The sequence below is a fragment of the Hordeum vulgare genome, chromosome 2H (assembly GCF_904849725.1).
Source record: "Hordeum vulgare subsp. vulgare chromosome 2H, MorexV3_pseudomolecules_assembly, whole genome shotgun sequence".
Taxonomy (NCBI): Eukaryota; Viridiplantae; Streptophyta; class Magnoliopsida; order Poales; family Poaceae; genus Hordeum; species Hordeum vulgare.
Genome location: NC_058519.1, coordinates 186,463,936 through 186,486,262, shown reverse-complemented (window position 1 = coordinate 186,486,262; position 22,327 = coordinate 186,463,936). Strand labels below are relative to the sequence as shown.

Below are 22,327 nucleotides of genomic sequence, written 5' to 3'. Positions count from 1 at the left end.
GGTTTATCGTGCTTATCATTCACACACTCCAATTCATGGTGAAATCGAAATCACCCATAGAAAATATCTGAGCCATCTTCCTTTTCCTTTTAGCTGAGGGGGTCGCCAACCAAGTTTATGTTCCATGCCCAATGACGTGTATAGCAAGAATAAGCTCATAACTTAGTTATTTTCTAATCATAATGCCATTAACACCAAAACGTTGAGCACGGACTATATGGCCTTTCAACACCCCCTTTTTTGGTGGTGCTCACAACATGGTTAGCCGTTTTTTATTTATTTTGATACATATCATCATTGGTTCTTGAAATGTAGGTTGATCTTGCTCTAGATTTTTCCACACAAAAGAAATCTTTGCATTTCAATACTAAGTGTAAAAGTAGAATGAATCCCCCCCCAAAGAAAACTTTAGAAAATTAAGGGATTGCAAAAGTGAACATAGATGCAAAAAGTGACTTACACATTTGCATCAACTTGACATATGAGATGGCTCAGAAATACAACATTCATATAACGTAACCATCTCAGCATGACAGACAATGATGTATTTGACTTGGAAACAAAAATGATAAGGGATGGCCTGTTCTTCTAAGTGAGTGGATAGTGTTAATGATGAACTTGCTAGATAACTTGTGAGACACTCTCGAACTCTATGATTATTGCCTCGTTGCCAATGCGACAGATCTTCAACCCTATGTATGTTCACAACACCACACACTTGTGCACGTAGCTGCCGACCACAAAGTGGTTTTGTAATCTACAAATTTCCAGTGGAACGAAAGATTACACTTGAATTTCAGTAGCAAAACTCCAGATTGATGCAAACTTGGAGTGGATAAATATTCCTGATTTATGCAAAGAGGAATATGAATTCAGAGCAATGCTTAAAGCAATAGAGTCTGGTATGGGTTTAATCAAAACATGGTCTAGCCCTAAAAGAAACGACTTACAAGGGTATATAAAGGACCTGGATGTCCATCCTAGTGTTGATGTCGAAATCACCAACATCTCTAACTTACCCAACTTACGTGACTCTATCTGGAAACTGGAAGAAAACATCCGCCTTATTGTTTTGACGACATTGACTTGGTCTCCGTGCATCAGGGGTTGTGGGTATACGGTTTGGAAAGCACACGCATTAAGCTTTCCAAATTGTATTTACATGCCTTATTTGAAGCACGAGCATGGATTCTGCATGTATATCAATTGTCATCCACCTCCTAGTCAATCGAAGTCTAGTGCTGATTTTCCTTCTCTTTATGTTGTGCACCTGCCTCCCTCTCCTCCCTCGTGCACCTGCTGATATTGGACATTAGTAGGCAATTTTGTTGTTGCACTTCTTCATCTCCACGTGCCAATCATGTTTTCTCTTCAAATATGATCATACAAACATGGAAAGACTTAGGCATTATAAAATTCTCGTTAACACGAATGTCAGATTCAACTAAGAATGAATTCACATGTTGTTCTAGTAGATTTGCACGTGCTCTTGTGATTGGCCCAGTTCTGATTTCATTGGACTTATCGTGTGCAGCAACATCATCAATGGAAAAAGATGGTAAAAGACTAGGATTGTCCTCATAAAAAAGAATAACATGTCATGAGATAAATATGAACATGGCAATAACAAGATAAAACTCACCAACTAGTTTCTTCCCAAATTTGCCACGAGGTCAAGAACTGCAACGCAACGTAGAACTTCTAAATACACAAAAATAGAAACAAATATGGGCACCATGTTGAGAACATAAAATACAAGGAATCATGCATTATAAAAGAGCACATTTCTTTTGATGGTGGCCAGGTGCGACCAAATCGACAAATAGCTTGGCACTCGAGACCAATAGATGAATTAATGATCGGTTCATTTAAGTTCTGAGAAGTTCATTGTTAAAATACCATGTTATAAATTATGAACACCAAATATTACTCCCTCTACTTCAGAAAAGAAGGCGTATTTTTTTATGTGAAGTCAAACACTATAATGTTTCATCATCTTTCTAGGAAAAAACTACCAAGAACAACAATACCAAGTTGATATCATGATACACAATAAAATATAATTTCATGTTGTCTATTTAGTATTATAGTTGTTGATGACATTTTTCATAAACAGGGTCAATCTATGCACTGGTTAACTTCAGAAAAATATTATAGGCCTTATTTTTGGAAACAGAGGGAGTACTTTTTGGAGCATCATCAAATGGATGAAAAGCATCACCATTAGTGTGGTGATCAACCACTTACTCATAAACAGTTAGCTTTGAATTTTATGTTTTCATGGTTATTGATATGGTAATATGAAAGAAAATAACCACAAAAGTGTTTAATTTCTATGAGGTTAGTGGGGGAAAATATGTCCTACTATCAATCCGGACAAGATGCGCGAGAAAACACGATGGTAACGCGAAACACGACGATACTTTTGAAATTGAGGTTGACAAAAAAAAACACGCAATTGATCGGGTCGTGAGTTCGTGACGCTCGAAACCGACAAATAAAGCAACGGTCGGACGAACGGTTAATTTTTGTAATTTCAATTTTTCATCATCGCTATTGTGTTGTAAGGCAAACCTGTGCCCAGAAAAAAATGAAAACAGGAACCCCTGACTAACTTGTTTCCATATTTGCCAAGGGCAAAAATGATATTCTAGCCGCTATGCAACAAGGTTCAACAGAAATCTTCCAAATAAAGCTATTTCACCCCAATTTTCTACCCGAGTCTGTTATGTTTTCACACGTTTTCTCCCACAGTTTCAAATCCCCCCTTGCTCCCTTAAAACCTCCCCTCGTCCGTCCTCCCATTCGCCCCCACCCGCATCCCCGTTCCCACCACCACCACCACCACCACCACCACCCCGCTGCCGCCGCTCCCATGGCCGAGCTACGACCTCGCCCTTCCCGCCGGCTTGCCTTCCTAGCCTTCTTGTGCCTCCTCCTGCTGGCCGCCCCGCCCCGCCTCGCGCTCGCCCGCGCGGCGCCCTCCGCCGACTCGATACACAAGCTACTGCGGTCGCACGGTCTCCCCGGCGGGCTGCTCCCGCGCAGCGTGGCGTCCTACACCCTGGACGAGGGGAACGGCCTGCTGGAGGCGCGGCTGTCGGCGCCGTGCTACGCGACGTACGACAACGGCGACCTGGCCTTCTTCGACACCGTGGTGCGAGGGAATCTCAGCTTCGGCGCGCTCCGCGGCTGCGAGGGGCTGGCTCAGGAGGAGCTCTTCATGTGGCTCCCGGTGAAGGGCATCCTCGTCGCCGACCCGGGCTCCGGCGTCATCCTCTTCGACATCGGCTACGCGCACAAGAGGCTCTCGAGGTCGCTCTTCGAGGAGCCGCCGGACTGCAAGCCGTCAGCCAGCACCAGTATGGGCGCCGTCGAAGCCGCCAGGTGGAGGGATAGGCCAGGTGAGATTTTCATCTCCGAGATGTCTCAGATTTGTTTCCTCTCTAAAGTTGCTAGTAGTCGGTAGGAAGTTCCCCTTCTCGCTGGGCGTTTATTTCGACGTCCAATCAGAGGCAGTTCTGCGCCAAGATTTCGTTCCGACGGAGGTTTTCGTTCGAATTCGTCATGCCCAATCTCTCATCTGAGCTCAGCTGTGCGTCCCCGGCTTGCTAGACATTGGATTCCCCCAGTCGATTGGAAGAAGAAAACGGGATTCTTGAGCGAGAATTGTTCGTATCCGGAATTCCGTCCGTTTCGATTGTACAATCGCTTTGGGTCAGTGGAGGGAGGTCCGTTACAGGTTGGCAAGTAGGCTGTTCTCTACTTTGATTCGGTGAGGCGGAGCTGGAAAGTTGGAATTTTAATGTTTCTTGGGGTTGGAAGCTTGTTGAGGAGTAATTCCCGGAGGGGTGGGTGATTAATGGCTTCAGTTATGGAGTAGCTGAATTTGGGGACAACAATAAATCCGCAGGAAACTTGCTCTGGTGTTCGAAATCAAAGCCATGATTTCAGCTCTGGAATTCGAAGTCCTTCAGGCACATTTATTGTTATAAAAAATCAGAGTTCCATCAATCCTGACTTATAGTACCAAATCTAATCACATTCGCCTCCTCTTGTGACCCAATTGGAGCTCATTAAGTTAGCCATGGTTCGGTGTCGGTAGATTCAGGCACAAGCGCTCGTGATTTTGTTAAGTGCTGGTTACTCTCCCTTGAGTAAACCCTAGATCAATTGGGGCCACACATATTATTAAATAATGTGGAATCATTGTGTTAATCTGAACCTAATTTTTGTGATGGTGCATTAGGATGAGGCAAGTGGCAGTGTTGCAAGTGGCAAGAAGAAGAGCAGCAAGCATTAGATGCTTGCACTCCTGGTCTTATTTGCTTTTGAAGCAAAGTTTTTTCGGCCTAGCACTCCGTGTATCTATCTAGTTGAGGAATCAACCGCACGCCAAATTCCTCTCCTTAATCCCTTTCTGGTTTGCTGCCGGGCAGGCAGGGTCGTTGCTTTTCTCATTTGCAAGATGGTTATCTTTCCCATGTTAGAATGTGTGTCTCATCTCATTGCCTGTCCTTCTCTGGCCTGCGGCTCGTGCCCTCTTTTCTTTCCTGCTGCTGCTTGTACTAGTAGAGTGTTGGAGAAAAGCTGATGCTGCAACATACTACCTCGCGAGAACACAGCATGTCCATAGCTTCATAAGCTAGGAAATGATAGAAGTAGAAGCAAAGGTGGGTGTCAAGACTCGAGAGCTCGCTTTGTTTTCCCCAATGGCTAAAACCTCACATGATTGATGTGAATGAACCTTTAAATAGTCGTAGTACCGTACCCCAAAAGAAGGAAAGTAAAGAACTCCTTTTGAGTCCTTTTTGTTGCCATTTCTCGAGCCAGCAGTGGCAGTAGTTTACCTGTGCACAGCTCTATGCACCGCCTTAATTACCAATGAAGCCAGCCTACAGCTGGAATAATACAGTAGTAAAAAAGGAGTGTCTGAACAATCTGTTGCTTTTTCCTGTGAATCTGCAGGTGTTCCTGGGCTGAGGGAGAGGAGAGAGGCAGAGGGAGGAGAAGGGCACCAAGACCAGAGGTGAAAATGAGCCTGTGAAGAGAGGAGGAGGGGAGAGAGAGAAAGACAAGAAGACCGAGACAAGTTCACCAGTTTTCCCCTTGTGTAAAATCAGATGAGACCGAACCTGTGGTGATGAATGAGAAGTGCTGCAAACAACTGCTAATGCCTGCAGAGGTTGGAAGAATGTACTTAATGGAGATGTGGGTACCTAAAGCGCTTCTTTTTTGTTCTGTTTTTGCCTCCTCTTTTCTCTCTCTCTCTAGTCCATGCATGCATGCTCCTGTGTGATAGTTGAGTATTAAGTTGAGTTTGTCAGTGTTGTGTTGCAACTTGCAAGCAAGAAAAAAAACAAGGTAAAAGGCTGGCTGGGGAGCCAATTGGGGGGTGGCTGTTTTCTTGTGTGAGATTCTTCCCTGGGAATTCCTTCCTTGGCTGAGCTGGTGGTGCCATACATGTGTCCGTCTGCCAGCTCAGCAGGGGAGTGAGCTGGCCACAGCACATATGGTTGCTCCTCCCCATCCCTGCATGTGACCTTGTGTTGGCTGCCTGGCTGGTGGTTGAGTGCTCCTCCTCCTCCTGCTTAGTAGGTATGGTGATTAGCTTAGGACATAATACAATCATACTCCCTCCGTTCCTAAATATAAAACCTTTTAGAGATTGTACTCTAAACTACATACGGATGTACATAGACATATTTTAGAGTACAGATTTACTCATTTTGTTCCGTATGTAGTCTTGTAGTGAAATCCCTAAAAGGTCTTAGAGCATCTCTAGTAGAACCCTCAAATCCTTAAATGTAAAACCAGTTTTAAGGGTTGAGAATTGCCCAATTTTAACACTTTTAAGGGTTGAAAACAGGAGCAAAGAGTAGAACCTCAAACCCAACCCTTATTACGGAATATTCCGTTATAAGGGTTGGGTTTGAGGGTTCTACTCTTTGCCCCAACCCCAACCCTTAAAACTGTCATTTGGCATTGCATAATTTTCACTAGAAAAACATAATAAACCTCCAAACAAACACGGAAATAAAGATCATTGATGCATGGTTTAATAGTTTTTTACATCACACAATCATCATCTTTCCCCTCTACTCGGCACCATCACCAAAAAATTACACTTGGCGCCATTTCCTAGACCACTTCCACGTCCATCAAGCACCTCCATTGTCGCCGGTGGTGGAGTCTTCCACACCGCCATCGCCACCACAACTCATCGGAGCGTCACCTCGAAGAGTAGAGGACGCACCACGGAATATCCTCTTCCTCTCCGCGATGTCCTCCTTGTAGTCCTTCCACCATTGCAATTGTTCTTGATCCATGTCCTTCTTGGACATCATCATGTGCTCCTTCTCTTCCACCATGAGTTCTTTCCATACCTTTGCCTCTTTCACCTTGATCATCCTCTCCTCCAAGTCGGCCTTGCGCTTTGCTTCTTCACGCTTTGCTTCCACTTGTGCAAGCTTGACCTCTTTCTTCTTCTCGGTGATAAGAAGCTTCGTCTTCAATGTCTTCGTTGTCAATTCCTCTCTTGCCTTCATCATTTGCTCCATCTTCTCCCTTAGGCTTGACGCCTCTCCTTCCATCTTCACCCTTACCTTGCCCTTCTTGGTTCCCTCGGGCTTGCCCAAGTTCCTCTCCCCCTCCTCATCTTCACCATCATCCATCCTAAGCATTGCCGACTTCTTGGGTGCGGTCTCTTGATCCCTCAACTTCCACTTGTCAAAGGTTTGAAGAATTGCCCAAGCATGTTTAAATGGGAATGGCTTGCCCTTGGAAGCGGCCATCTCCTTGTACCTCATGCCGGCAATTGTCTCCTATCAACCACACATAATCACATAAGAACACAACAATGGCCACACATAATCACATAATCAAAATAGTGAAGAGATATGTACTCACATAGTCACTCTCCACGGTTCCACTAGGTGGTGCATCCCTCACTTGGTCCATGGCCGCACTCCAACGAGCACAAGCGGGCTTCATCAACTCCCACCGGCCTTGAAGCGACCGGTAAGTGCGAGAGATGAACCCACTATTCTTCGGCTTGATCCTACAATAGTTGTCCTCGATCCTTTGCCAATACAGTTTACCGGTTTGGTCGGTGCCGGTGGTTGCATCCATCCCCACAGTTGCCCAAGCACGAATCAAGAGGATATCTTCCGCCTCGGTGTAGTTTGTCGACCGCGTGCGTGGATGGGAAGCGACGGTGAATGCCTCCTCCCCTATCTCGGCCACCTCCTCCTCGTCATCCCCTTCATCCTCCTCATCTTCCTCCAAGTCATCAACCCTAAAGGGTTCTAGAGGCGGAGCCCCGAGGTCCACCTCCGCGTCTTGGAGAAGGTTCATGAACGAGGATGGGGTTGCCATTTCCTCGAACACCTCGTGCGCGACGGGAGGAGGTTCGGCGGGCGTGGCAGCAGGCTTCTTCCGCGTCGCGAGCTTCTTCCGCTGCTTGGCCACGGCGGAGGACTCGCCGGCGGCCTTGGAGGCAGCCCCTCGCGGCCCACGGGAGGCCGCCTTCGGCCGGCTCTTCTTGAGGGCCGGAGCGTCGTCGGGGGCGGAAGCCGGGGCGGTGGCAGGGGCGGGAGCGGCGGCCGGGGCTGGCGCGGACGGAGGCGGTGGCAGGCCTGCCCGCCGCCGCTTGGCCCCGACGGTGGCGGGGGCGGCCGGGGCTGGCGCTGCGGCGGCCGTGGCGGGGACGGGGCCGGCAGGGGCTGGCGAGGGCCGCCGCTTGGCCGGGGCGGGCGCGGCCGGGGCCGGGGTGGGGACGGCCGGGGCCGGGGCGGGCGCTGCAGCCGCGGCCGGGGCGGGGACGGGGCCGGCAGGGGCGGGCGCAGCCGGGGCCGGGGCGGGCGCGGCGGCGGCGGGGGGCTCCATGGCGGCGGCGGGGGCGAGGCGGGCGCGAGGAAGGCGACGGCTGGAGACGGAAGCGGGATGAAAATCCCTCCCGCGCTGGAGCTGAAGTGGAGTGCGGGTTGGGAGGAGAAACTCCTCCCAACCCTCACTTCTACAGGCTCAAAACTAGTTTGAGGGTCGGACCTCTAAAAATATTTACGGGTTTAAGGGTTTAAGGGTTTTAGTCTACGTCATTTTTCGGACGAAAACTGTAGAAAAACGGTTATTTTTAAGGATTTGGGGGTTTGAGGGTTCTACTAGAGATGCTCTTATATTTTGGAACGGAGGGAGTACAACACATGGTGCTACGATTATTCCGGTATGTCATGGTCATAAGTTCCGAATTACTTGTCGTAGGATAGATTGTATGTAAATTTCTATCCATTTCCGCGACAAGTAATTAGAACGGAGGGAAGTATAGTATCTTGGGTGGTGCGGTGTGCAAGTCGTGATGAGAGTATCTATCTATCAATCTAGTATCCCGTCGCTTTACTGCCAAAGAAGAAGAAATTCAGTGGGCATACACATGCCTCCATCCAGCCAACGGGAAACCAGCTACGACGCGTATGGAAGGGAATTGACATGATGGAAAGAGGTTTGGGTTTTGTTTTCTATTTCCTGTCTCCTCTCCTCTCCTCTATCCCTCAGTCCCTCACTGCTGGCTTCACTTTCATAATCCCTTGTCGATTTTTGCGTTGCGTGAGAAATTAGTGTGGACACATGAGAAATTAGTCGAAAGACGAATCGCGCGGATCACTTGTTTAAGTTATTTTTAGAGTCAATTACACCGGCGGTGTTTAAACTTAATACAAACGGTCATTTTGATGATCATTTTGATATTAAAACTTACGGCATACATTAAACTAGTGCAGGAACTTGTTATGCTAAGTTAAGCATAGATACACGTTTGTGACGTGAATACCACAATGGTGGAGTTGCTACCTCCGTACTCTGTGCAAGTCATGGTTGTGGGTCCGTAAAAAATGTTTTCATTAATTTTTACCCTTCATTGAGAGGACACACCTGTCATAGAGGTGAATCTAAAAAAAGAATTCCAATTCAAGTTTTTGATTCTTTATTGCACAACAGGCCACACACACTCCTATCAGCCTTCCGGTCACTGACAGCAGGCCCATGCCATGCTGGCGTGTGAAGTCAGCATCAATTTCATACGCAAACTCGTGATTTGCATCATATTCGTACGTCTAAGTTAAGTTTTACATCAATTCAATGTATGCCACAAGTTCTAGCATCGAAGTGATCATTTGCGTCAAGTTCAAGCACCACCGATGTAATTAACTCTTCTTTTTTTACTTGGGAGATGGGTGGGCTGTGCGGTCTCCTTGGACCACTTTTCTTTGTGTGTTTGTTACTGTTTGCCCACTCACATCTTCGCGTCCCTCCCATAGCCCCGCGGGAGCAACATGGAGGGGAACCCTAGATTGCAGCGTGGGAGTTTCTCGTCCTCTAGCGCGGAAGCAGGCGTGTGCCAATGCCTCAGGCTAGGGCGCGACATAGGCTGGGCACCATGGAGTGACGACACATGGGCGTGCAACATTTGGATGTGGTGAAGGAAAGACAGGCAGCGGGTCGATGGGTTGCGGGCAATGTCGGAGGACAATAGTAGGCGTACCTATATCTTCTTCGCACGAGCGACAATGTCTCTCGTTGGGTCGGATTGGAAGGATTAGGGTGATGTGTCCAGTTTTGTGTGGACCGACTCGACCTTTCCTTTTGTGTTGGTGGGCGTCTTCGATGAGTGCTTATGCCTTCAGATCTTCTCGTTTGTGGGTCTATCGTCGAGGAAAAAAAATCATTGTCTCAAACTGTTGGCGCAGATGACGCAGTGACATCTATGGGCTCCACTAACCTGCTTGGAGGGTATCTTCACGGTGGCGGTACTGTTAAGATTTAAATGAAACATTATTTTGCTTGCCAGACCACATGGTGGTGGCGTGTGGCGTCGTCTACCTTCTTGGATTCATTGTTTTGGAGCTCATATCCGTAGGTGAGATCTCGAAGGCGTAGTTGCGTTGGACTACCACGTCGAATTGGCTGGAAGGGTCGTTTTCTCCAAGGGAAACCCTGGATCTAAGTCTCGGTTCGGATGATGGTGTCATCTAGCGCCCCACCCTACCTGGGGGCATCATTCATGGAGCAAGCGCTGACTTGAGGGGTCCAGATGTGGCGTCGAATCTACTGCGTCGATGATGACTGTTCTTGGCGGCATGACGCAGTGGAGTCTTGGCGACAAATCATCTTGATGGACGAGCGCAAGGCGGTGACACAAAAAGTTTGCACCATCTCTCGAGGTGAGAGTGGAGAATGCATGGTACTAAAGAGGCTAACGAAATATGGATAGGTGGAAGTGCTTGTAGACCAAAAGCTAACATTAAACATTAATAACTTAAGTACTTATTGCAAAAGTTTTAGTAGCCCTCGAATCAAAGCATAGCTTGCATGCTCATAGAGAGGAGGTTGATAGGAGTGAAGCATCGCGTGCCCCCGATCCAAACACACAAAGGTTTATTCAATCGAAGATAAATCACACTTTGACTTCCCTGCTAATGCCATCAACCACCACTTTCATGTAAGAGGAGTCACAAACTTTAACACCAATATTCATTCTTAGATTTAATTAGTCACTGACATACTCACACATTACTACCTTAATATCACAAAAGTATTACAAGGAATCAAACTTATCATATTCAATGATCTACAAGTTCATGCTAGTTTTTTTAGAAGAACAGGGAGGCTCCTCTCCGATTCCATTCATCAAATGAAACCAACAAGTCATACATCAGCCCACTGAGAGGAGCAGTTCAACAGAAAGCTTAAGAAAAAGTAAAACAAACAAAGAATTGGACTAGCCTCGTTACAACAATATTCTTAGTCAAGACACAACCAGACAAAGGAGGCGTGGGGGGAGATCACAGTGCATCAACTAGCACCGGGGGAGGGGGGAGTCTTCATGGTCTTCATAGGGGTGTCGTGGTTCCCTGTGGAGACCAATATACTTCAAGGGTTGATATTGGGTTGAGCAATGCAATTTTGCTCCCAACGTCTCTCTTCTTGGGCACGGGGTGGGTGGGGGTGGGGGTGGAACAACCATCTTCAGAAATCTTGAGCCGGCTCCAAGGGTCAGCATGTGAAGGCATTTTATCACACGAGCTCAACCACTTGTAAGCATCAAAGGGCGCTCAACAAATCTGGCCAGTTGATCTAAGAAGGCCTCTAGCCTCATCCCACTCTGTTCTGGGGACAAAACAATCCAAGATTTTGTCATTCTTCGGATCAATCTCAGGACATGTTTAATGGAAGTCCAGAGAGTGTTATAAAAATCATAGAGTTCCTAAATTCCCATAGACACCAAACAACTGTAGAAGTAACAATATTCGGGGCAAAAAATTTATTGTTGGAAACCCAAAATCTGGCTACAAATTCAGAAATATTTCAAGCATCAACATTCAAGTGATCTCTAACAAAGAACCATACAACCTTAGCTACCACACAATCAAAAATAGGTGTGAAATGGACTCGGGTTCTTCACATAAAACACAATCAAGTGGTTTGTTAGTGTGAAATCAACGACAAAAATACATGGATTTCGGGGAACCCTCAGCTTCCAAACAGCAGGAATGAAAATTGGTTGCACCCCCTAAAAATAATCAAATGATATAAGGAGCTAGAGGAGTATTTCCCTTTGTTTTGTAATTGCCAAACCAAAGAGTCTGAGTCAGTACTGAGAACAATGCTACCAACTATCCCAACTAGTTGGTATCATTGTTCCATGAGTTTTTCATCAAAATTTATTTTTAAGGTAAGTTTCACGTGATGGTAATCTAGATCTCACTAATGCATTTAGTAGATTCATTACAATTGATGTAAGTAGGAAACAATTGAACTGCCGAGGGGAATTACCAAACCAAGTATCTTCCGAGAACCCATTTTATTACATGTTCCCACCTTCCATCTATAGGCAAATTTCAAAGATTGAAAAATGTATTTAATTCCTTTCCAAGAAACAATGGTGTTATGGTGAGGGCTAGGGTTGAAGAGATTAGTTTCCCACCCATGTACTTATGATCAATGATCATTTTCCAAGGCTTCCCCTCTCATAATATCTCTTGATCCAGGAGTCTAGGAGGCACAAATTAATTTCTTGGAGGTTGGGAATTCCTAAACCCCCAAATTCTCTTTTTCATGCAAACCAGTTTCCAATTTGCAAGATACAATTTCTTCTATCCTTCAAAATCATTCCACATGCAGTGGGCCATCTGAGAATTGATCATCTCAATAGCCCACTTCGAGAATTTGAAGAATGATAGGAGGTAAACGAGAATACTAGCAAGGCAGGCTGGTATAAGAATCAACCTGCCCCTACAGGAAAGGAGTTTTCCTCTCGAGCCAACAATTCTTTTCGTGATATTATCAATAAGGGGTTGAATATCTTCTCTCCTCAATCTAACATGATGGAGAGGAATTCCTAAGTATTTAATGGGGAAAACACCTCCACTACCATCTAGAGCAGAGAGGAAGAGTTGGAATTTCTCATGTTCCATATTGATAGAGATCAATTCATGTTTAGCATACTTCATTCTCATGCGAGGCACTTGTCCAAAACAGGTGAGAGAAATTTTGAGATTATGAGCATGGGTGATGTTATCATCTAAGAAGATGGTATCATCCGCATATTGAAGGCGGATGATGCCTCATGGATATACCTCAGGGCAGAGGCCAACATTCAGGTTTTGATTGGCAGCCTTAGCCAGTATCCTCGTGAGTACATTTACTACTAAATTGCAGAGCAAGGGGGAAATTGGGTCACCGTGTCTGATATCTTTTCCAGTAAGGAAGAAGTCACTTTCTACATTATTCAGTTTGGATCCATTGTAACCACTTTTCACCAAACCCTCTATGTTTTTAGAAGCTCAGAGAGGAAGTTTAAATCTACCTTGCTAAAAGCTTTTTCATAATCAAGCTTCAACACAAGCCCCTGTGCATTGCTAGGATGGACTGAATGTAAAACCTCATGAGGAATGACTACAATTTCTAGGATACATCTGCCTTTGATAAAAGCAGACTGATTACTATCAAATAATTTGGAAAGTCTGTTAGTAAGAACTTTATAAAAAGATCAAAACTACCATTAATAAGGCTAATTGGCCTAAAGTTCATAGAAGTAGCATCAGGTTCCTTAGGGATCAGAGTGAGCATAGTAAAATTAATCCTAAAAATGTCGAGATTTCCATTGTGGAAATCCTTGAGCATAACAAGTAGATCATGCTTGATCAAGCCCCAGAAATGTTGATAGAAGAAGAAGGGGATACCATCTGGGCCAGGGGCACCATGAGGAAAAGAATACAAAATGCTTTTTAAACTTCCTCTTATATGAAGGGAGCTTCAAGGGAATCGTATTCAGCTTGTGTAACTTTTTCATCATGGGAGAAATAGTCAGGCTTAAGCTTGAACCCACTTCTAGCTTATTTTTTAAATAAATCTTTGTATAAATCACTAGCTACACCTAGCATATCTTCAATGTTAGTGACTGGATCATTAGGACTATGAAGGGACTTGATGTGAGTTTTGCTCCTCCTTTGGTTCACAACTGCATGAAAATATTTCGTGTCCATATCTCCCTCTTTGATATGCCTATCTCTAGATCTTTGTTCTGCTTTAGTTTCTTACTAAATACAATTTTTTGGAGTTCACCATGAATGAATTTCCTTCTAGAGAATTAAATTTCAGAAAGATTAGCAGATTCTCCTTTGGTATGCAAATCATCAAATTCCTTTGTGAGAATTTCTTCAATATCTTCTAAGGTTAGCCTCCTCGTTGAAAGTTCGTCCTTTGGTGTGCTTACTAATGCTCCTAATTTTCAATTGCCAATTATCAATGCGGGAGTTTGTATGAGTAGGTTCCAACCAAATTTTAGAAATTGACTGAACAAAATCCCCCCCTTAACAACCACCATTTTTCAAATTTAAAGTTATTCTTCCTAGGTTGTTGATTCACACCTGAATACCACATCATAGGAGTGTGATCACTTCCACATCTAGGCAAAGATCTATATGTGGATAGAAGAAAAATCTTGTCTAATTCATTGTCACAAAATTGCCTATCTATAGTGTACATGATGAGTTCTACCTGGTTGTTGGCCAAGTAAACTTCCTACTAGAAAGTTTAATTTTCAGGAGACTCCAGATTTCTATTCAAACATTCAAATTATCACTCCGTTTATGGTTTATAATTCCATAGATTTTATCTTTAGCATTCATAACTAGGTTAAAATGTCCACCAATAAGGATGGGTATAGAAACATCCACAAAAGAGTATAAGATCTAAAATAAAGGCTTGTTTGCCCTCATCATAGGGAGAGCCATAGGCTGTAACAATTCTAAAGACACTATCATTAGACTTAAACTTGACCACACAACTAATAGAGAAATCTAGGTGAGACGAAGAAATAACATTAAAGGATCTAAATCCACCCCCATCGGGATGCCCCCATGAGAGCCTCTAGAAGGTAGGTGGTGCCAGGTGAAGTCCTTGACCCCCACAAGTGATTTTAAGTAATTGTTAAATAAATTTTCCTATTTTGTTTCTCGGAAACCTAGGATAGAAGCATGTGTTTTAGCTAAATTCATGCTAGTTTTTATCATAACAACTTTATATACCTATGATTTTTGGACGAACCATATAACTCATGCAAATTACCACTTCCTATTCAACTCTCAAAAAGGATCTAAGGGAAGAAAGAGAGTGCAAATAATATTTTCAAAACATATTGCCATGACCAAACAAATATAAGTGAAGTACAAGAGTAATTGTCTCAACTCAGAAAGATATAAGTGAAGTAGGAATGCATGTTGTATAAATTTAGGATGAATGTGTGTCCCTCATAGTAAATTTAATTAGGAAATGATGATTGCAAAGATTAGCAAACAAAACAAAAATAAAAACAAAAGACACTCCAAGAAAAACACATATCAAGTGCAAAATAAAAATATAGCTTCAATTATGATACCAATAATTTTGAAAACAAAAGAGAGAATGTCATCCGAGGCATTCCAAAGCTTAGATACTTGAGTCTTCGGTGAATATTTCCTTGCGGTGCCCTGGGAATCCCCAATCTTAGGTTCTTGCAGCTCCTTGTTATTTTCATAGCGCTATCTTACCCACAACTTGAAAACTTCATTCACACAAAACTCAACAGAACTCTTGAGATATGTCAGCATAATAAAATAAATCATTCGCTTACGTATTGTCAAGCAAAGATTCATTATTATTCCCAATTGATGTCTACTGTGTTTTATTACTTCCACTATCTATATCCCCCAATATAAGCCATATAAACTTTAAAACAAGCAAAAAAAAACATAGAATCCCTCAAAAACGAAACAATAAGTAAAGATATAGTTTTTCACCACACTTGTGTAGCTTTGCAACTTCTAAATACTTAGGACACTACAAGAAAATTATAGTTTAGTACCGTGTAAAAAATTCAGCAATTTATCACGTTCGAGTATAAAGAAATAATTCAACCACGTGATGCAAAGTTTATGTTTCTGCATAGAACCTAATAAACAAGCAATTTGCAATATCCCATAGGTTTATCTTGGTACAAAAAATAGATAAACATAGTTTCTACGATAGACATAATCATGTTCACACTAAAGGATTACTATTGTGTTGCCTCCCAACAAGCGCTATTGTTTAGTGCCCTCTAGCTAGGCAGAATGTAATCTATCAAGTTTTATCATCTTCTAAAGATATATCATACGTAGCTCTCATGATAGATTCACAAGGAGGTTAAATCTTAGTCCTAGGGAAATGTATCATACCTTTCTTTAGAGGAAACTAGACCTTAATTACCTTCCTTCATGTCAATTATTGCACCTATAGTTCTTAGAAAAGGTCTCCCAAGTATAGTAAGACAATATATATTACATTCAATATCAAGAATAATAAAGTCTACGGGCATGTAATTTCTATTAATAATTATAAGCACATCATTCACTCTACTTGTAGGCTTTTTAGTAGTAGAATATGCTAGGTGCAAGTCTAAGGAACGTTCACTCATATTACTGAAACCGAGAACAACATCAATGCAATAGGCATAGTTGAAACACTAGATCCTAAATCACACAAAGTATTGCACTCAAAATCCTTTATTTTAACATTAATAGTGGTTTTCCACTCATCATGCAATTTTCTAGGTACGGGAACTACTAATTCAAGTTACTCCTCATTGGTTTCAATAATAGCTACTACAATATGTTAAGTATAAGTCTTTTTTGTTCATAAGCATTGAGTCAATTAATTGTGGATTGATGCAAGGAATACATTAAGTAAAGGAATAACTATCATAATTAAAATCCTTGTAATCCAAAACAATGGGATCATCACAATCTAAAGTTTTTACCACTTCAAACCCACTTTTATCATTATTAGCAACAAGAACATCACCTTCTGAACAACTCACACACCTTTTAAATAAAGTTGAATCTTATCTAGTCCCATAATATCAACTTTAATATTTAAAACAATGATTCAATAGTTAATACAGCAATAGTTTTAATATCTTCATCATGATTAGCTATAAAATGAAATCCAACCTCTCTTTCTTACCTTTCTCTTGTAACTCTAAGCATATCGATTATGTTTCTATTATAATCAATAGATAGTTGAATGGATTTTAAAGATTTAGTAATTTCATCCTTATTAGTGGAAAAAAGTAATGCTGAGAATATCGATATCATGCACAAGCCTATCCATGTTACTAGACAATTAATCAAACTTACTCAATTTTTCTTTTACCATAGATTTTTTTTGCATACTAATAAATTATTTAATATCGTTTTATAATTCAGTAGGCATCCTATTATTATTATTATTATCATCATCATCATCATCATCATCATCATCATTATAGGAATTTCCATAATTATTACACACATTACCGGGATACAGTCTCAGATTATTATTGAAGTTCCCTCTATAAGCATTACTAGCAAAATATGCGTGTGCGTTGCAACGGGAGACAAATAAATTATGCGCTAGCAAATAATTATGACTCAATAGCGTGACATATGAACATCTTTTATTTTAACACTACGGCTCACCATGTCGCCACTTATTTTTCTTTCCACCCTCGTTGATGATGGTGTGATGTTCACGTGATCATAATGCATTCGACATGGTAAATCCCAAGGCTATGAGCTTTCCACTGCATGCTACACTTTTCATTATATTGTGCAAGGAAATGTTTAAAACTTTTAAAAAAATCTCATCGACCACGAACTACTCCCAATGCCTAGACATATAAAGACTTTCAAAAAACTAATCAAATCCTAGACATAGTTCTTTTGAATCGGTGAACGGTTTTTTGAACTGACAAACATTGTTTTCAAATTTTGTATTTTTCAAAAAAATCACGAACAGTTTGAAATGCATGAACAATTTTTCAATTCATGAATATTTTCTTACTCACCAACGTTTTTGAATTGATCAACTTTTTTCAAACAAATTTTGAATAAATTTTAAAACATGTGTTTTTTAATTTATGTCAGTATTTTCTAAAATTTCATGGAAATTTATTTTTAGATTCCTTAATACATTTTGAATACACTATCATTTTTTCAAAATCATAAACACGGTTTTGTTTCTTGACCATTTTTTCCAAATCACGAATATTTTTTATAATTGGTGAACAGTATTGCAAAACTATCAACATTTTTTTAATCCACAAAAAATTATGATTTCCTTAACATGTTTTGAATTCACATACACTTTATGATTTCTCGAACATCTTTTTGAAAACTTGCAACTTTTGAAATTTCAAAATCCTAAATTTGTGGAAAGAAGGAAAAGAAAGCAGAATGAGAAAAGAAAAGACAGAAAAATTAAATAGGGCAGTCAAGCCTTGCACATGGGTCGGCTCATTAACGCTTATGTGGGGATGATTTGCTGGAGAAAAGGAAGAGAAAAGAGGTGGAGACTGAGATTCGATCCTTGGTCTCCAGGATAGTAACGGTAGACACTATCCACTTCACTACTTAGGCATTTGTGCTTTGCATCAGTATTGTTTCTATAAAACAACGTAGTACGACACGACTTTGCAACAACGGACGACAGAAGCACTTCGTGCTTTAGTATGAGGGAAAGATTATTAAATGTGTTATCTATTTTCATGCCCCTTGTTCCTTAGTTGTGCTTAGATTTTCCCAAGTCAACTAAATTTTCTCACTTTTCCCCTCCCCCTCCACCACCCACTCACAAAATCCCAAACGGAGCACTACCATCAAGTCAAAGCCTTTGACTGTTACCTCCTGACTAGTGAGGTCACATGATATCCTTGGAGGTGGGGCAATGTAGGATTAAGTATGTCTAGGGGGGGGGTGATTAGACTACTTCACAGGATAAAAATTTAGCCTTTTCCCAATTTTAGTCATGGGCCAGTTTTAGCAATTATGACTAGTCAAGTTCACCCTACAGATGCACATCTAAGAGTATAGCACCGGAAAGTAAGTCATGCAAATGTAAAGTAGAGGGTAAGGTAGGGAAATCAAACGCAAAGGTCGACATAATATTTTTTGGCATGGTTTCGATAGGTGGCGCTATCGTACGTCCATGTTAGTGGAGACTTCAACCCACAGAGGGTAACGACTGCAAGAGTACACGGAGGGCTCCACCCATAAGGGGACCACGAAGAAGCTGCCATGTATATTCCACCACGGCTTCCGTCCACACAGGACTAGCCTCACTCACGGTAGATCTTCAGGAAGTAGGCGATCTCCTTGCCCTTACAAACATCTTGGTTCAACTCCAGAACACGAAGTAGGAGGCTCCCTAGTGACACCTAACCAATCTCGGAGGCACCACCCTCCAAAATGTAATAGATGCGGTAGAACGATGAACTCCTTGCTCTCGTGCTTCTAAAGATAGTCTCCTCAACACTCAATCACTCTCTCTCAGATTTGGCAGGGGTAGGAGAGATTGATCTTGTGGAAAGCAATTTGGGGAGGTGATGACGAGTTGATGGATATACTTCTCGCCCCTCGTTGGTTACCCCAAGTGGAAGGTGGAGATGTAGTTAGTAGCAGATTTCCCTTACACGGAGACTATAAGGTTTATCGAACCAAGAGGACTCCTAGGCTCAACAAGTAGGTGTCTTCCACCCTAGTGCTAGCAGAAGACATGGACCTGCACACAACAAATAACTTTGCTCCCAATGAGTACAGAGAGGTTGTCAATCTCTCCGGCCTTGTAGTTTGCAAAGGATCAAAACACAAGCGGGAAGGTAATAGTGATTGCAACGAAAAGTAAACTAAAGCAGTAAATGATGGAGGTGTAAACAATGATGGTGATATGGACCGGAAGCACATGATATTCACTAGTGATGTCTCTCTCCCAAAAGACGATAAACAACTATGCTTGGGTAAAAAATCACAGTTGGGCAATTGACAGAATTATGATAGCACCGCAATGCTAATTATGCTACTTGATAGTTAGAGGTTCAATAGTAATGGGCAGTACGCCAAGACAAGTAGACCGTTTATTCATCAGTGTCTACTTACTAATCATCCACCTTGAGATATTGTTGGGACCCCGATCCTAAGCCATAGGAATTCAGCCTGTAACACATCGCATCTCTTTGCGGTCTCACGCACGGTTATCCCCACGGCTGCAGCCTTACCTTAGCCGGGACCGTTTGTGCCTTTTGACTCGCGTATGCAATTGTGTCGCTAGCAATCCAATGTCAAAGAACCCGGATCGACATGTCTAGTCATAAACTAAAGTGGCAGTTCCGTACAGGGACATGCATACATGACCTAGCAAAGCAGGTGTCGGTCATCAACGAATGTAGACGAGTCGTAGCAAGCTACAAGGACTCCATTACATACGCGTGACATTTCCCAAAGGGACAGACACAACAGCTAAGAAGGACACATGCCGGTCAACCAATGTGTCCGGAGTAGTAGCGAACTACCAAGGCTCGATGGAATCACAAAGGGGCATTTCCCAGTAAGGAGTGCTACTAAGGCATACGACTAGGTATTCGAACCCCATGCATATCAAGTACAACACACGTACGCATGGCATACCGATATGCATAGATACATCGATGGCATCACAACATAACCATAAACATACAAACTTTATTTAGAAGGCTCGGAAGAGCCTCACACATAATATTACACAGATAGGGGTCTCATGAACCATCATCATAATTCATACACACAAGTCTTACAAGCCAGCGGAAGAGTAAAACTGTCTGAGTACAGACAGATGGAAAGATAAAGGCACATGGCCTGACTATCTACAAACCCATCCTAGGGCTAGATCGTAGCTGGGATACCAGCTACTCGTCGTCGTCAACGTCTAGATAGAACCCTCCATTAGGGTCATTAACAACCTCCGCAACAATTATTAAGCAAACGTGAGTACAAAAGTACTCAGCAAGACTTTAGGGTAATCTATCTACTCATGCAATGTATCAACAAGGAGTTGTGGGGTTTCATGCGGAAAGCCAGCATTTGACTCTTGGCTAGACAACTTGCATTTTTAAATAGTTTTGACAACTAAGTTTCTCACACACGAGTCCACTAACACCACCACAATACTCTATCGTGGAATCATCCCGTCTCCCTACAGAAATGCCGTCCATGACACTCACACTTATCTTAACAATTTTATGAGTAGCCATTATAGTTATCTATGAACAACATATGTTTCCAAGAAGTCTATATCCGTGGACGCGGCTATTCAAATAGAACATAACCCTGCAGGGGTGTACTTCTTCACACACGCTCTCGCCACTTATCGGCATGTGCACGTCATGCACCTCGGCAACCTTCAAGCGGAAGCCCAGCGAGGGAGTCGGCCACGACTGTTAACCACGCTAATACTTAGTGTAGGTCTATCGCCTATCTGAGGGTAACCCGCACGGAAATTCGGCCGAGGTTTCCACCACGGCTCCAAACGATGTGCGCAGGGTTCCCAAGCCCACCATCCAGGTGCCACTTGGTACACTGTGCCACTGCCTACCGCATCATAGCCCACCTCTAAGGTCAGTGCTACGCACGGCCTCCAGCATGACTATAAACACCAGAAACTACTTGCAACTCCTGGATCGAGTACTAAGCGATTAATAAGTCGAGAGGGTCAATTAAGTATCCCAACGTGTGGTAGTATCTAGTCTTGGATTACATACACGGAACTCAGTTCCTAATGACGGTTCCAATGAAACAACCCGCCATGTACTCCTACATAGCCTTTCACCGGTACCTTTACCAAATCAGGTTCAACACACAACCTTTACCAACTAAACACATTCTCATGATCCTGTTCATCACCCAGATGACAGACCATACACAACTCTAAGCATAGCATGCATAGCAGGATAAGACACATCATGGCTCAAGCAACTACCAGGTTTTAGTTTAAATTTAACTTAATTAGTTAATTAACAGAGTAGGACCCACGTGCTAGTGTCTGTTTAAGTTAATTCAATAAGTTATTTTTAATTTTTACTAAACTTAATTAGCCAGGGGCTGGCCCCACGTGTCATAGGGTCACGGGGGTCAGATCCACCGGCGGCGAGGTCGATCTCGCCGGCGGTGAGCCTCCGGCGACCACCAGAACAACGGAGGGGCTCAGGATTGCATCTCCGACGAACAAATGCATGGCGGAGGGCACCAAACAAATTAGCACACAACCACAGTTCAATTTCTGGAAGGACCCGAGGCTAAGATGGCCGGAGATGACGCTGGCGACGAGCTTGGCGGCGGCCGAAGCTCGGGCTATGTCGGGATCGACGAAACCGAAGGCAAAACAAGCGGGGCTTAGCTTCTAGAGCACCTACACGACGCACTGAAGCCATTGATGGCGTCAGATTGACCAGCCGATTACCGTAGGGCTACCGGCGACGAGGTCCTACGGCGGATCTCGTCGGGCTCTGGTGGAATCGGGGCCTAGAGGAAAGGATCGAGGGGGAAAACTTAGGGGAAAGGACCGTGAGCTCACGGGAGTGCAGAGGCGTCGAGAGTGGGCGCGGGGATGGCCTGAGGAGGGAGAACGACGGCAGAGAGCTCCGGTGACCCGAGGAAGAAGACGATGGCTTCACGACGTTTCAGAGCTTCTCAACGTCGTGCGACTAGCTGGAGAGCTTCAGGGGATCACGGCGAAGCTCTTGCACAGCTCAGGTGAGAGGGAGAGGGGCAGGAGCGACGATGAGCTCGAGCTCAAGCTTCGGTCATGGCGGCTGAGAGAGAGAGAAGAGAGCAGGGCGAATGGGGAGGGGATGAGCTTGGGGAGGCCTCGGGGAGCTTATCCCCGTTCGCACCAGCGCGACACGGCGGCCAAGCAGTCACGCAGCTGCGTGGGCGCGCCGGGGAACGCGGAGGCCATCTCCTGC

At 43.5% G+C, this 22,327-nt stretch overlaps 1 protein-coding gene across 1 annotated transcript; it reads left to right on the top strand.

Moving 5' to 3' along the window:
• The first annotated feature begins 2,796 nt into the window (after positions 1-2,796).
• LOC123425775 lies at positions 2,797-5,370 on the top strand. Its single transcript, XM_045109496.1, has 2 exons — positions 2,797-3,404; positions 4,969-5,370. The coding sequence occupies exons 1-2, from the start codon at positions 2,876-2,878 to the stop codon at positions 5,031-5,033; spliced, it is 594 nt and encodes a 197-aa protein (XP_044965431.1). The 5' UTR covers positions 2,797-2,875; the 3' UTR covers positions 5,034-5,370.
• The last annotated feature ends 16,957 nt before the right edge of the window (positions 5,371-22,327 follow it).

Coding starts and splice junctions, on each gene's coding strand:
- LOC123425775 (XM_045109496.1), top strand. CDS start 2,876: ATGGCCGAGCTACGACCTCGCCCTTCCCGCCGGCTTGCCTTCCTAGCC. Junction 3,405..4,968: donor CAGGTGGAGGGATAGGCCAG/GTGAGATTTTCA, acceptor GTGAATCTGCAG/GTGTTCCTGGGCTGAGGGAG.